At 41.9% G+C, this 16,213-nt stretch overlaps 1 protein-coding gene across 22 annotated transcripts in view; it reads right to left on the bottom strand.

Moving 5' to 3' along the window:
* Window positions 1–16,213, bottom strand: part of PTPRF (protein tyrosine phosphatase receptor type F) — a 380,951-nt gene that overhangs the window by 248,884 nt on the left and 115,854 nt on the right. For all 22 annotated transcript variants that reach the window (XM_048313478.1, XM_048313477.1, XM_048313492.1 and 19 more), the window contains exon 3: window positions 1,306–1,467. In XM_048313478.1, the coding sequence (XP_048169435.1) occupies window positions 1,306–1,390 (85 nt within the window). In that variant the 5' untranslated portion in view covers window positions 1,391–1,467. The remainder of the gene's footprint in view (window positions 1–1,305; window positions 1,468–16,213) is intronic.

Genomic DNA, 16,213 nt, shown 5'->3' with positions numbered 1-16,213 from the left:
AAGGAGACAGCTGCTGCCCCCAGTTTAACTGGACAGCTCAGACTCATACAGACCCACATTCATCTGCTCCCTATGCAAGTCATCCCTAATGACAACAAAAGAAGTGAATTTGTATGTTTCTTCACATCCCTCCGTCACTCTTCACTTCATCTTCTCTAAATTTAGTCCTTCCTTTCAGTTAAGGACATTTAGGACCCCCCAGTCTGTTTTCTACATTCAGCCAGGTTCCTACCAACATGAATCAAGATCTCCTTCAACTTTCACAAAATTACATCAAGTTATAAGCCTGGTGACTAAAGCTGCAGTGAGAAAGACATAACCGCTGGCAGCTCAGGAGGTGCATCATGGTCACCTGGGTTTCAACTCAAGCATCCCAGGAGCTCCCGGTACTTTCGGAGACAAGGAGTATTCACAACAGCCAGAGACCATGATGAATGTGCAGACATTTGGACACCGAAAATCTGGGTACAGGTTTAAAAAAAAAAAGGGAGAGAGGCTGCACAAATACTCGGGGACTGCCTAACAAATACACGCCCCAAGATTATGCAAAAAGCCAAAGCCACGAGGGTTCCTGCTGTCTGCATAACCCATTCCATAAGACATTCCTACTATAAGGTGTTTTTAGTAGGCTACCATCAGCCATGCTTCTCTGCTCCTTTCTGTCCACAACAGCGTTTTGTGCACATTTCCCTTGGCTGGATGGGGCTAATTAAAGCCACTCACAGCAGCTCTATGGGACTACCAGGACAACAGCAAGGACACAACAGCTTAAAGTATGACCACAAGGAAACACTGTACTCCAATTCTGCTGAAATATAGGTGTAAGAGAGCTACACCAGAAGGTAAGAACTCACACCCTCTTCCCCAACAGCTTTCTCCAACAGCAACCGCCTGCTGACTCAGGAGAGATGTCTCAGTGCTACACAAATTACAAGAGCTGGCAAAAGAACAAGGAAGAAGTAACAGGGATTACTGTGACCCCAATACTTCTTTCTTCCTCCGCCCCCAATTTTCTTTACTCATCTGTACGTGTTAGAAATCAAACTGTCAGGTTTTGATCTTGCAGCTACTACAGAAATTCTTCCAGCACTTGAATAAATTTTGTCAGTCTTTTTAGTTCTACTCGTGCCCCTTCACACATACCCTGTTTATCTGCAATGCGCACACTGGGAAATAAAAGACTGGGGGGGAGGGGGGAAGTTGTCTCTTAGCCCTCAGTGTTTCCCATACAAACCAAGAAGGTTTAATATTTCTGGAAAGAAATTTGCAAGGCATTCAGGCTTTCCAAAACCAAATGTCACTTACTGTCCGCTCTTACAAAAGGCAGCATCAAGCAGCAGAAGATGGCTGCTGGCACAGTGAGTACTGGGATGCAGAAGTTAGGCACCATATTCCAAAGTAGAGCAAGTCCTCTTCAGTCTGAGGCAAGTGGTCAGTACATCCAGTGTTACAGACACAGACTTACTCCTGCAAACCAAAAGAGGAAAAAAAGGAAAATTATTATGAAACACAGATTAACTGCTAGTATACCAAACTGCATTGCCAAAACATCATTACAGATACTTTTAAAGAGAAATTTAACTATCTTCCTTGCATGAGCAGTAGAGCACCATACACGCCTCCAAATTCAATAAGCTGATTTCAAGGGTCAGGGGCATAAATGTACCCATCTCCAAGTTTACCCTCATGTACAGTCTGGTTTATGGACCATTAATGCATCCTTTAGTTGCTGTTGTTCACAACAAATAGTTCCAAAGCTGCACATTACATACATGAAGCAGTCTTAAGCTCTTGTAACTCTCTTCCCATGTGCCCTAGACAGACATGTTTGACTGCATATGCAGGGAGGTTTGTGATCAAATTGCATGTAAAGCATAGCCTGGACCATCCAGCTGGGCTGGTGTACACCAGACAAGTCTCAACGGGTTCAAGCAGAAGAAACAGAAGCTGAATTGGATCAGCTGTCAGCTCACAGGGCTACCAGAGTCACAGCAGAATGTTATTAAGGAAAGTGTCTATAAAGAGAAGCTTTACCCAAAGCAAACATGTCAGCTTGAAACTCTTCAAAATGGAGAGGATGACTACCTAAAAGGATTTATGACTGGATATTCTTTCTCCAAAATAAAGCAAACTATCTTGCAAATTGCCTTAACTTGGGCATCTGCTTGAATATTGAAATACAGAAAATTCCTTGAAAACCAACCAGAAAAAGGCAGGTATTTAAAAGAATACAATTTCTGTGTATCTGCCTTTTCTATCTTTTAACGAGAATATACTCATTGTACTTTCACCTCGAAGTCTAAGGTCTACCTGTTAAGACAGACTTTAAAGGAGCTAGCAAGCTCCATGCCCTCAGAGATCACACTCAGCAGTCACAGGGGCTCACACTTTCAATGCCAGGCATCTCAATGCAAGCTCAAGAGTTATTTAAAGGTTGGTGTAATTCTCCACAAAGCTGCAAAAGTTACCAAATTTACCAACACAGTATCATTAGTGAAAAGATCTCATGCTGGCATATGCCAGCCTGAGTGGACCTCGTGAGTATCCTTGAAGCAAAGTATCTGCAGCTGCGCACACTGTGTGTGGCCCAACGCACCACTCTTATGCTAGCAGACATTTCAAAAACACCTTCAAGACAGCTCTAACAAAGATATTTTTGAATTTTGCTAGGTTTGGAAGTGTATTGTTTTTTTGGAAACCACTGAGCTTTTGATGGAAGTATCACAAGTCACAAACACGTCTACTTCTGACAAAAACACGGTGCTCAAAGAATGCCAGCAATGATCGTGCCTAGGGAAATCCACAAGAAATCTCAAGAGAATCTACCTTGGCAAATATTTACATTGCATAGTACTAACAAACAGGAGACCATGATTCTTCTCCATTCTGTTACTGTATTTGCACAGTAAATCTTTTCACGTTATAATATTGCACAACACAGAGAAATCTTTATTTATGCAACATCTTCTGCAGCCAAGACATCTGAAAATATTTTACAAAATAACCTAGTTCTAACCTAGATGCAGAGAGAATACTGATCATCTCATCCTGTTTTTATTGTCTCAATGAGAAGGCATAAATCTAACTAAGTTCAGCAGCAAGACTGCGAATACTGCAGAAGAGGCTCTTTGTACCAGCCACACACTCAGTTATCTTTGCTGCCCTCCAACTTCCCTATCCTCACTCATCTCTCACCAAAGGATTACTAAAAGCACCATTAACACGTCTTACATAGCAAAGACAGAGACAGGTAGTTGTATCTCTATAGCTGCATAAGTGCTATTCCAACGAGAAACTCTGTTCAGTCCCCAAGCAGTTGGCCCAGCGTTAGCCAGCTCCCCAGATATGGCCCACACAGGAATGGGAAGAAATGCCTGGATCAAGAGGGATGATTATGTTTCTAAATACTGCATGTACAGGGCTAATTTGTGCTGCCTGGAGAAGGGAACCCACTGAAGCACTTTAAGCAGCATTACATCTGGCTCAACAGCAACCAGAATCCTAAGAGGCTACACTTCCTGGGGAGAGGTTGGGAACACCAAGGTTTGAAATTACTGTGTCAAAACTAATGATGTGTCGAACTCTCTAAGATAAGGACAGTGAACGAGTTTTACAGGTAGTGCGGAAACATCTTAGTATTTGTCAGACCACACTGGGGATGAATAGCTTTCAGAGAGCCTTTCCTCTTTCATTCACTTCCATTAACAACAAAAGTGCCTCATCTAACGGTGCATCTCGAGCGCAGATTGCTCAGAGTTGTGTCAATGGCACCTCCACAGCCCTCATTCAGAAGTAACTCTCAGGAACACAAAACCCTCCGTTAAAGAATAGGTCTGTCTCTTGATTTCTCTCTTCTCTCAGCAAATGTGATCAAGCTTCTCTCCAGTTTCAACAGATTTATAACTTTCCTCTCCAGCCCATGAGATACATACCAGCATGCACCATGCAAAACTGATGAACTGTCAGATACCCTACCAGATGCTTCATAGACTTGATCTTTTTCAACTGTTTAGTGCTCTACATAATTTACCATCTGGTAGAAAAGCCAGATTTTCTTATGCCAGACTGCTGTCTATCTGTCCAAAGTTAATAGACCACCTTTGGCCTTTAACAGGATCAAAATTTGCCACTTCCTCTTTCCATGGCTGCTCTGCCTATGGAAAAGTTGTCTGTCTTCAATAATTAAAGAGCTTTAAATTGGAATGTTTTAAAATTTTATAAATCTCAGTAGCTGTCATTCTCTTTTGAAAGTGAAAATATTAAAAAGCTTCTCCCAGTGGTTCAGCTTTCCCATTTTTCAGAAGGGATGATGCTCTCTCACAACAAGAAAACCCAATACTCAAAGCAAGGGTGACAGCTGAAGCTCAGTTAACCCTTACAAGGGCCAGTGTTACTCTGACAGTGTTGAACAGCAATCTTGAACCAATGCTAAATGATTCCTTTCCTGGGGCAGAAGGCAGCTTGGATGAAAAGTAGCTAAAAACCAGATGATTTTGGTAGATTTTGGTAACAAGCTGAACAAATACGAAGTCAGTATTGCTTTGGCAAAATCAACTACAACAGCAACTGACCAAATAATGCTCCTACAAGTCTTTATGTGTCTTTTCCCCAGCAACCTCATGCCTCTTCAGGCTGCCCTCTCTTCCATCTGGACTGATCTACTGCGCATCAGACGACCGTAGTCCCATCATTTGAAGGCCTCACTTAATCTCTCTGCTTTGACCAGCATCTCACAACTAATACTGCATTTGGGAGCCCAGACACTGTACAAGAAGGTTTTTCAAAAACACACGTACATTCTCATTTCTCCTTCTGCATCTGGTCCTGGCAATATTATAAACTCTAGACTACATAACCCAAAATTAGGCTGAGGCTAAGCACTCCAGATGGCTTTGTAAAAACAGCTTTGAGTTTAGCAAGCTAAACTCCTGCCTCTGCTCCAAACTCAGTGTCAGAGCTACCGTGAGGTAGTTTGGCAGAAAACTAGAAAGCGGGAAAGCACAAGAAAAAACTAGCATTCTTCATTTAAATATATCAGTTTTTGCTGTGGGGCAGGTGGATGGAAAAGAGGCGGTCTTGAGGACGTTTTTTGAAACCTACATGGTTTGATTCTTTCAGGCAGGCAGAAAAAGCTGGACTCATTTAAAACAGAGCCAAGAATACCAACAGCTCATATGGTACTAAGAAATTCTGGCAATGAGTACGTCTCACAGGAGACAGCAAAGAGATTAGAAAAAGCAGTCAACTTTGAAGAGTCAAGAGGAATTTCAAACCAGCACTGAATAGCTTATGTCCTCTATGAACTCTTCTGTAAGATAAACTGAACCGAAACAAGTGTCACGTGAGTCACCAGCCAAGACTGGCACAGTGAAGAAAAGCATCCCCAAAGCAAGCCTGCCCATTCCAAACCAGGGACAAAAATACTGCACTAAAATCACTTTTTAGGTTAAGCTACTTTGCAACCCAAACAATCTAAGAAGTCAGCACAAAAAGTTCCCTCCAGGAACCCCTGTACATCCACAGAACTGCCAGGTTTCGTTGCGTGTGTGAGTATTGACACTGCCTTTGCTGTGAAACACAATAAAGAGACTCTGGAGAAACTTACTGGGTAGGAAGGTGAGCCCAGTGCATAAGCAATGTCCTTATCTGACCTGGAGATGTAAGAGTGTCTTTTCAAAAAGGAACCTGAAACAATTGTGTTTGTTTTTCAAGGTAGAAACTTCCTGAGCATTCTTGAGGTAAGCCCAAGGATACAGGTCAGAAAATACCAACAGGCACCACCCAGACGATGGTAAAGACAGGGCTGAAACTACATCAGCTTCTCCCAGCACTACTGCATGTGCAACACAATTAAATTTGCCTCCTGGACCCCTACCCGCTACTTTATATTTTACACAAGTACCTGAAGGGAAACCAGTGCTCCAGAGGGAGCCAATCAACACAATACCACCTGATCAACTCTGGGGTGCCACACCAGCGATGGCGATCATGTGCCACACAGAGCATTAAGGCAGCTCTTTATTCTGTTAAAAGTGAGAACAATAACTGGCTACGGCTCAGCTGCTTCGCTCTGTACATAATGCCTCATCTGTGCTCGGGAGGAGGAACAGGAAAACCACGACACACCATATAACTCAAGATCATCATACTGCACACATTAAAAGTTGTGGAAGCACAGTTACACACAAGCTAATGACTTTTGAATGTTTCACTTCGCTACATTAGTATTCCTTTAGCATAGATTTCTTTGTGCTTTTCTGTGAGAAATATAATATAAAGAGACTTGGGGAGTACAGCAATATGGCCAAAAAAGACAAAATGAGTCTCATTTCACTCCGAACTCCCACATGCAGGGAATGTATTAGAGAGATTCAGTGGGGAGATATATGAAGATGGCAACGATGGCAACACTAGAATAGATTTAGGGAGGAACTTCCTATGAACTTGCAATACAGTAAAAAGGCCAAAAGCTAAAGAGACTGCCAGACAAGCAAAGGTACCAACTCCAGGACCCAGGTGTGAGCAGGCCCAGAGCATCAGTGTGGTGCTCTCAGTTACAAGACTCTCAAACCATCTGGAGAGAAAGGATGAGCAAAGCAATTCAAAGAACCAGGAAGGATAAAAATCTCTGTCAAGTCACATACACTAGACAGACTGGCTAAGGATTTGATAGCTATCTGTAAGTACGTGAAGGATACAAAACAGCAAGAAAGGAGTGGAGGAGTATAATTAGCCATGGGCACGTAACTGTGAGAATGAGACAAAGCAAAAGAAAGCTTATGTTGAATATTCTCAGTAAACAGTCAAAAGAAAAAAGGGAAACACACCTCTCCCCAGAAGTATTTTTCCCAGAAGGAAAATGTTTCATCATCTGTTTGGAAAGAAAATAAAAATGGGGTAGGAAAAAAACAAAAAGAAAACCCAAAACATCCCATAATCTGGGAAAAAACACCAAAACAAACCAACAAACTAACACAGGCAGATTGGTATGGAGCAATATATGTAACAGCAAGAACAACTCAAAAGTACTTTAAAAAGATTCCCCTTATTTTGATAAAGCATGAAAAACTGAGAAGCATTAAGCACAAGCTGGCCCAGCTACAGGTCACTGTGATCCTGAACATGTAATCCCAACTTCACCCAAGCAGAGGAGCAGAGCCACTTTTAAGCAGAATACAAGCACAGCTTGAATATTCCTGTCAGCTTTATTGGCTACATTGGTTCTGAAGACATTAATTTCTGAAGGTGTCATTGCCTGCAGACAATACTAGATAAGAAAGAGGAATTTTTCCACTGGAACAAGGATTATGAAGGGCCCCGTTAAATAACTATGGAGATAAGTTAAAACATCCACTTAAAATATAGATCAGCCTTGAGCCTCACAAGCCCAGCTATCACTCACAGTGAGCACTAAGCACAGATTGCTGTAGATCACCCTACCCAAGCATAAAGGCTCCTAATGCCTGCCATAAAGTCTCCTTAAAAGAAGTAAACTATTGCATATTGGCCTTCCAAAAGAGGTCTCCTACATTTACAGAATAGGCCCAGCAGTGCACCCAGATGCATGAATTACAGATCCAAGGCAGTAGAAAGTCCCACAAAAAATAATAGAAGTAAATTCACCTATTCCTTAACTATCAGCAAACTCCACTAATGTGAAGAAATGTGCTCATGAGTCAGACATTTCCACAAAGCAAGAATTTCCGTGCTTTTACTACAAATTACTGTACACGTGACAGTATATTCCTAATACAAATGACTGTGCCAGAACAGGCTTGACTGAATTCAGCACAACAGAAAACAGTGGAAGGACTAAAATCACAAGGTACTAAGTCCTCTCCTCTAAACCCAACTCCAGGGCATTAAGTTCTGCACATTCAGGGTGCAGACAGGTGGTTCTAAACTAAAGAGAGGGAGAGCTGAGAAACGCAGTCCTTCTGGGCTTGCTGCTTACAACACACCACAGCTGAGTGCCATTGACTGTACAGCTGTGGTCCTGTTACTCCTGCATCTGGCTCCAGCAGTGCCAAACACGCTGCTTCTGCATCTCTCAGACTGACAGAAGAACATGCAAGGCAGAGCAGACCTAACATCCACTGAGCACCAGATCTAATTTTAATCAAAACAGCAAGAATGCAAATGATTGACCAGATGAGAGATAATCTGTCCTTCCATCCCTTCAAGGATTTGCACGGTGTCTAATGGCTTGAAGCCAAACTAAATCCTGAATCAATTCTAGTTCAAAATTAAATCAGTTTCCTCTTTGTAAGAATGCTTTTACTCTATCCACGTATCTACTCAGCTTCCTTAGAGGCCTCAGCATCAAAATTTTTCAGAGACCTCCCAGAATCTGAGCAAGCCTTTTCTCTGGCTTGGAGATTTTGAGCAACTTCTAGAAATTTTCCTTTGCAGAATCCATCAAAGTCAGACCCTGTGAGAATGTGATCTTCAGATATTGTGTTATTTTCTCAGTAATTTTTGCTTCAACCAGAGTACAAGGTACATAAAGAACTTTCTTCGGGGGGGCAGGGGGAAGTTTTTCTTTTTAACAAAAAATCCCTTACTTTTGCTGGAAGTTCAGTTATGTTTTATGTATCATAGCATACTATTGGTGTCTGCTCACTTAATGCCTTCCAGATTAACAGCTTATTCTAAATCTGCTTTTGCCAAGACCTCAATTTCTGGAATTTGCTTAGCTTTTATATTTAGAAATACTGGGCACAATACTAGTACCAAGTCTTCTACAACATTTTCAGTGGTTAAAAACTGATGCAAAGTAATAATTTCATTCCTCTTCCTTAACTGCCTTCCTTAACCTCCCATCATCCACCAAGACAAATTTTCACACAAGACAATGGCACTGATTTGCCTAAATTATTTATCTTCTATGTATAGTCAGCAGTTCTTCAAAGCCCACCTTGAATCTTTCAATTTTCCTTTTATACTCATTATACTTTATATACTCTACTACTGATAAATGGGAGTTGGGTTTCCAAATTTTCATCTCAAACAGCTTCTCAAGCCTGCCACCTACCTAGAGTGAATTACTCCCAGCTAACTGCTTGCTAATTTAACTGCTTTTCCCAGCTTGCTTTCTTATGTTCCTCTATTGATTTCAAACCACATAAGGGAACTGATTCACTCCCTCCTTGCACCCTCCCTTTTTCTTTTCTACTTTTACTTTTTCCCATCATAATATTAAGGATGCTTTGAGTAACTTGTTCACTTTCTTGTAAGCTACCCTTTCTGAAGTTTACCATCATTCTCAACACTTTAATCTTCTTGTCCCCTCTGAGCTTGATGTATTCATGCCCCACATCCACCACAGTCATGGCCACTCACAAAGACGTATGTGAGGAGCCCACAAACACCTTCAACCTTGATGATGCACCAGGCAGCTTGACAAAGACATGAGTGATTAAATAATCCTGAGCAACTACTTGTGCCTGCAGCTATTTTAAGCCAGGCTCTGGAAAGAACACACATGCTGGTGACAAACCCCCCACCCACTGTCTCGCAGCCACTGTCACACGTGGCAATTGAGTAAAAAAGGACTTACTGCTTTGATCCTGCTTACAGAGACAATAATCCTTTTCCACAGGTCCACCAAGCACACACAAAGTGCCAAGTTCTCAAATACATCTTGGCTGCCATCCTTTCTAGACACGGGCACCACCAGCTGAGGAGCAGCACGGCTCCATCAGATGGGATCCCTGTCCATCCCAGCCAGCCCCTGTCAGCCAACACTAACCTGTGCAGGAGAAGACAGAGCAGGCTGCCATGGGGCTGCCTTCTTCCTAATGCTATCATTTAGGAGACAACTTACGCCCTGCTGGAGGGTTTATGTATCCAATTAAACTTCCTGTAATTCTCATCTTGTGAAACTATGAACATTTTCAATGCTAGATTTTGGAATTATTCTCTCCTAAAGGGCTTTGAAGTTAATTATATCATAGTTGTTATTACTGTCTCAGCCACAGATACTGCTTGAACCCCATTATTGTGTGTGTTACTGAGGGCTAAAATAAGAATAGCTGCTGTTTCAGTGTGCTCTGGAGCTAGCCTTTCCTTCAAACTGCTTCTATAACCTTTGCCCAAACATTATGTATGCTCAGTTTATATGCAGGTAGTTAACAGAGCCCAGTAGGGTAAACGGACTTACTACATTTATTAAACTGAATTCTCTCCATGCAGAACGCCCCCAGCATCCTGCAGTTCGCTGGCTCTGGAGGCATTTTGGCATTTTGAAGACAGCACCCAGAAATTCCCTCCGCAACTAATAAGCAGGAACTATGAAAGCACAACTTTCATGCAATTGCCCTCTGTATGAAAATGAAAACTGTTTCTGTAACCTCTAAAGAAACCAAGATGCAATCAAGCTTATTGTAATAAGATGCTAAATTTATGATTACTCCTTTTTATTTTTTCCTTCTACTAAGATCCCCTAGCTTTGCTTCACCAAAAGAAAACCACCTCTGAGGTGGCATATACAACACAGCACCCAAGCCATATTAAAGAAATGTAAATTTAAAAAAGCCCTAGGTGTAATATAATGCTTATTGAAGATGAAGAAACCAAAGGTCTGCAAATTGTCAAATCCTAAATTAATGGTAGCAAGTCAATCTTAACTCTTAATATAAAGATTTCTATTCCTAATTTTTTATTCCAAACTACTTCTCTCCTTCAGTAGCACTTCAGGCTAAAAATTAAATTCAGGTTTTTTGCATCACATTCTGTACAATAAGACACATAAAACATATACACATCAGATTTTGTCTCAGATCTAAGGCTGTGTGTTCAAAACCATTTGATGGAAGAAAATCAATTAATATATTTTACAAGTCTTCTTTGTTTGTTAGATCAAAGCAGTAGTTTCCTACTTGTTTCCTGTCCAGAGGGACTGAGATAACAGCTGCATCAAGGCTGCAGCAAATCCAACACTTTCTGGACGGACCAGCCATCTTCCATCTTTCACACCACAAAGCAAATGCCAGGACTTTTCAAACAGGCCAAAATCTGCTTCCACACTCACATTCTGCAAGTAAATTCTTATGTGGGGACTACACTAAGTGCTAAGCACTTAAGAGGCAGCAGATAGGAAGGCTCCACATGGCTGTGGATCCGTGCTGCCTGACACCCTATCAAGGATGCACAACCTCATCTGCTTCGGATTAGAAAGATGAGAAAAGCTGGGAAGGCTAACAATACTCTGCACATCTTAATGAAGCTATAATAATCGCCTTTGCCAACCCTGAAAGAAATCCAAAACATAAAGCCAAAGTAAACATTATTACCTCTCAGGTGAGTTGGATACATCACCACCCCTACACAGCACTTGCTGCTCCTTGCATCTTGTGTGATCCTGAACCTCCCACGGACCCTCCTCATCCACCATAAAATCCACACTAAATTTATCACAGATTATGTATGACTTTGCTTTTTATAACCAACCATTTTCTGACTACTAGAAAAGGCATGCTTTGCTAACCGAGGGTATTCAGTGCATGGCAGTTATGTAGCTACTTCCAGTGCCTTTGTTATTTCTGCACTGGAGAGGCAGGAGGAGAGATCAGTTCTCACATTCAGCACAGCACTCACATAGCACAGATAGAGAGATACGGGATGTTCTTCACCTCTTGGTCCTCCATCACATCCTACGGCTCTAAAAAATGTAAGTTCTGCAATTCAACCTTAAGTAAAGCATTCAAAGGAAAAAAGGCAAACAAACAAATTTCACCACTACAGGACTTCTATTTCCACAAGACAGTAGCTTCCTTTTGATTTTTTATAATTTGGTCTTTAAAAGCTACTCTTCCTCCAACTTTGAGAGCATTTCCTATGTAACTCAGATCTTATAACTTCTATGCAATCTCTTTACCAGGAGAATGGTCCTGTGCTAATGGTCTGAGTCAAGACAAACCCGAATTCTAATAAAAGATCAACCTAAAAAACAAATTATGTACCTCACACAAAACTGCCCTTTTCTAATGGAGACTTCTGCCAATAGCAGATGGAAAGACCTTTGAAAAATAAGACATCCAATATGCCATCTGCAGCAACTTTGAGCTTTGCTATTGAAATCGTTCACTCTTTCCTTCCAGGCCTCCACCTTTACATGACCTTGAGTAACACATAAAGAGGTAATACATAATGTGCAGCTTCTTGGGATATTATTCAGTAAAACCTAAGGAAAGAAAATTACTGCTAGCTGTTTTTTCAATCCATTCGTGCGTTAGAGTGCTGAAATGCATACTTGGCGCCATTGAAATCACATTCAATGTACGTTTCAGCGTACTTAGGAGGAAAGCTATTTTAATTTTGTTAGTTGCCAGAATATAAAATCATGAAGGGAAAAAAGCTTCCAGCAGAAAAACAGAACAGATCCTAAAGGGGAAAGACATTACATCACTTGATGAAAAACAAAGGAAAGCTTAAGGAGGACCAGGTTAAGTACAGCTCCAAGAAGAGGAACAGCCCCTTCTTTCCTCCACATGGCTGATGCTGGCATGGGGCTAACAACATAAAATGCAGCACCTTGTTCATCAAATCCAAACATATTAAATTAACAGCAGCACAGCAACTCCTCAGCTGCCAACAAAAAATGGCTCTGAAGCTCTTAGCGACTTATGGGGAACATGGTCCAAGTTTTAAGCATTTACTTTTGGATATGCAATGCCACCAGATGTCCAAGCTTTTTGTTACCTGCAGACTAATACATCAAAGTGGCTCTGATGACATTCCCTCTGAAAGTTTGTGTGCTCCAAGTCTGCAGCTGTGTGTCCATCACTTCTAGATGCGTGCCCAGCCCATTAAAGTGGACCTGCGCCAGGTGTGAGCAGAGGGGTGGTTTTGCCCAATAAGCAAGAGCACACAACACCACGTTCATGCCAGTCCTATGTTTATTCAGGCTACAGAAAAGCAGGACAAAGTCATCCAATGCCAGAGCTCATACCCCTGGTTCCTTGACCTCCAGGCAGTGCATGGATTCTGCATCACTCAAACCTGCTTTGGTTTTACCCTTGTGGGTTTTAATAATTATGCACATACACAGAGAGCTTGCAATCAGTGTACTCTGAATTAAATTTTAACCAATAAATGAAGTATTAAAAGCCACAAAATTTTTTATAACATTTTAATTGTGTATTACAGAACTCATCTGGTAACACCTAATTATAATTCTAAATGAGCAGCAATTAACAAGCTATTTTATGGTGCCTAAGTCCAAAATAAACAAGGTCAGGACAGTCCTGCAGAAGGAGCTGCTAGTATGCACACTGCAGAAGGGAGGCCAGCCTATGCTTGGAATGCACTCATTCACCAATTTCTGCCATCAAAGCATTGAATTTTAGAAAGTGTAGGGAATACTACCCATCAAGTACAGGACTTGCTCTACCACTGGATCCTTGTCAGGAAATGGGCAGCTCTGCTCCTGGCATGCCACACACACCACCAGTGTAAGTTCTTGTGAAGTGACACATGCTAACACTGTGTCACTGATGGGGAAGGTCAGAGCAGGTCCAGTAGAATCAAGTGCTCTCACCCATCTCACGTAGCAAAAACCCCAAAATGGGATGGGTTGAGGACAGAGCAATGAAGAAGTCTCTCTTCTTCACACAGAAGCCCTGCAGTAAAAGCAGCCCGCCAGCTGCTTGAAAAAACGCGTTCATCTTTCAGAATCATCCAACACTTCCAAGCAGGAGAAAGGTTTGATACTGCAGACAGAGCCACAGGTTTCATGTTAAAAATTCTAGGACATTCCCCACCGACCTGGATGCTCTCTCAGAAACTTCTTGGAAGCATCTTGCTTCTTTACTCCATGGCTCTCAAGTCTTTCTACCTGGTAAGCATCCACTGAGTGTTCCAGATCTAGTTATAGCAGGGAAGTACCCCATTATCAGCATTTTAGGGGTCAACCAGCAAAGGTTCAAAACCCAGAGGCTTTATTTCAGAATGCATTGCCCTTTGCTGACAGGTTGGGTTTAAATTTTATTTTCATATTTTATCCTTTAAAAAGAAAATTTCTTTGAGAGTTGAAGTGTGAGGGAAAAAACTCAGCCTAAATAACATACAATGTACAAGGTAATTTTCTCTTTTCAGAGGGTAGAGAAGGTTTCTGAAAAGGGCTTTGAGACAGACTCATGGATCTGTCTTTTAGTTTTCCCTTTACCACTTTTTCAATGTCTTCTAATGAAAATGAATCTCAAACCTCTTCCATGAAGAACACAGGCCATTCCTGACTGTAGGGGAGGAACAGGAACTTGCCTGATGCAGCTGGTATCCTCTCTGTCTGCAGGAGCAATGCATTAGGTATTTTGAACTAACATTAAAGACACAGAAACATTTGGAAAAGTATCAATGATCAGCTTTTTAAGCAAAACAACAAAGTACCCAAGGCACTGTCAGGGCTAGATCAGCCATCCAACTCTACATGCTGGCAAGAGAAAATGTGCTTTATGCATGCAGGTGGTTTATGAGAAATAACTTGTGTACAGCCCTTTCAAAAAGAATACATGAAGGAATTTGAATAGCTATCCCTCATGAAGCACTGCTGTTCAGAATAAAGCTTATTCTGTCCTCCAAGCTCACAGACAACATAATTCCTGATGGATTAACCTTCTGGGTCACACTGAGGACACCAGCAGTATAAGGCTGCTTAAGGTGCTGCAGATTCCTCACCACTCTGGTGTGCTTCTGTCCTACCCACAGAAGCACTAAAGCCTCACAACATGGGTCATGGTGGTGTAGATTGTGATAAAGTATTCTGGGCTTGCTCTTCCACCAAGACTTACAAGCTTCAGACAGCCAAGGCAATCTGCCTTTGTCCAAATAAGTGTGCCTGCGACTTGGCATCTCCTAAGGAAGCCAGACTGATCCATTGTTTGATAGAACTATTAAAAATACAAAATAAAAGTATGCCTATTCCTTGACAGTGTTCATTAAAAACCAGTTAAGACTCAGTGCTAGCTGAACCAAAGTGACCATCCCTGGCAAATGGAACCCTTCTTGAGCAAAGGCAAGAAGAGATCTCCCAAGGGCCGAAATAAACTGTCAGGACTTCACACATACAAACATCCCTCTGTACCTTTCTCTGCCAGCAAACATGGAGAACCATATCCTTTGATTATTTGACAAAGCTTTTGGATACACTGCAGTGTCTGTCACTGCCAAGTTCACCACTGACTGCCAGCCATTTAACCATTGCCACATGCCTGTCCTGACCCCTTTTCGAGGACGGGATCCACAGCAGGACTGTGCCCCAAGTCCTGTTTGGTGTTCAGCTACAAAATCAATCCTGACTCTCTACCATGGCTGGGAGGAGGGCACCCTTTCAAGGGCCTGGCAAACTCCACTACTCAACCTGCAAGCACTCATCCCACAGCCTCCTCCAGAGCCTTTGCTGCTCAGCAGCACCAGCACTACAAGTGGAGCCAGCAGGACTTCATTTTTCCACTGTGCAAATAGGAAAGAAAAAGCTGATCAAACCACTGCCTGAAGGGAGGATGCACCAGAAAGGTGGAAGGCCAAGTGAAACTACAGGCACAGCAGACTCAGAGGCAGCAGCCATCGTTTAGACCAAGACTGAATAACTACCAACAGTCCTTTGCACGAACCAGGCAAAGCTGATTATTTTTTTCCAACAGATCAAGTACCCTGGGAAAGCCCACCATCCCCAAAACCTTTTCCATCAACTGTCCAAAACAGCTGCTTGCAAATTACTGGAGGCACAAAAGCTGCAGACACTTGGCTCTTTATCTTTGAAAGCATTCTACTTGAATTTATCACACTACATGCAAGTCAAACTTTATTTAGCTAAACGAGAATCCTATAAGCCCCCTTTTCCTCACCAGAGAGTGAGAACAAGCAGAACAGCTAGTGCCTTCTTGCTTTAGTGAATTCATTATATTAAACCAAAAGCAATGTCATCTTAACTTGAAAGGACTTTTGAAAGAGCTTGAAGCAATTCTGCTGCTGCTGCATTTTTATATTTTGGATTAACTACAAGCCCTCTTAACCCCTCCAAGTTTGTAACAGCACATACCCATATCCTTCCAAGCTTTCGGAGCAGCCAGCAATCTCTTGAGCTGTTAGCAAGCTGAGAGTTAAAGCACACACCATGTACAACTATTGTAATTTGACTCCTCTACAAGTTAAAGAAGTCCAAGTTTTAGATATTTTTGTCCACAAGAAAGGACCTGCAGAATCTGGTAAATTA

Source organism: Corvus hawaiiensis, chromosome 9 (genome assembly GCF_020740725.1).
Source record: "Corvus hawaiiensis isolate bCorHaw1 chromosome 9, bCorHaw1.pri.cur, whole genome shotgun sequence".
NCBI lineage: Eukaryota > Metazoa > Chordata > Aves > Passeriformes > Corvidae > Corvus > Corvus hawaiiensis.
Note: the sequence above shows the minus strand (reverse complement) of the source record. Positions and strands in the feature narration are given on the sequence as shown.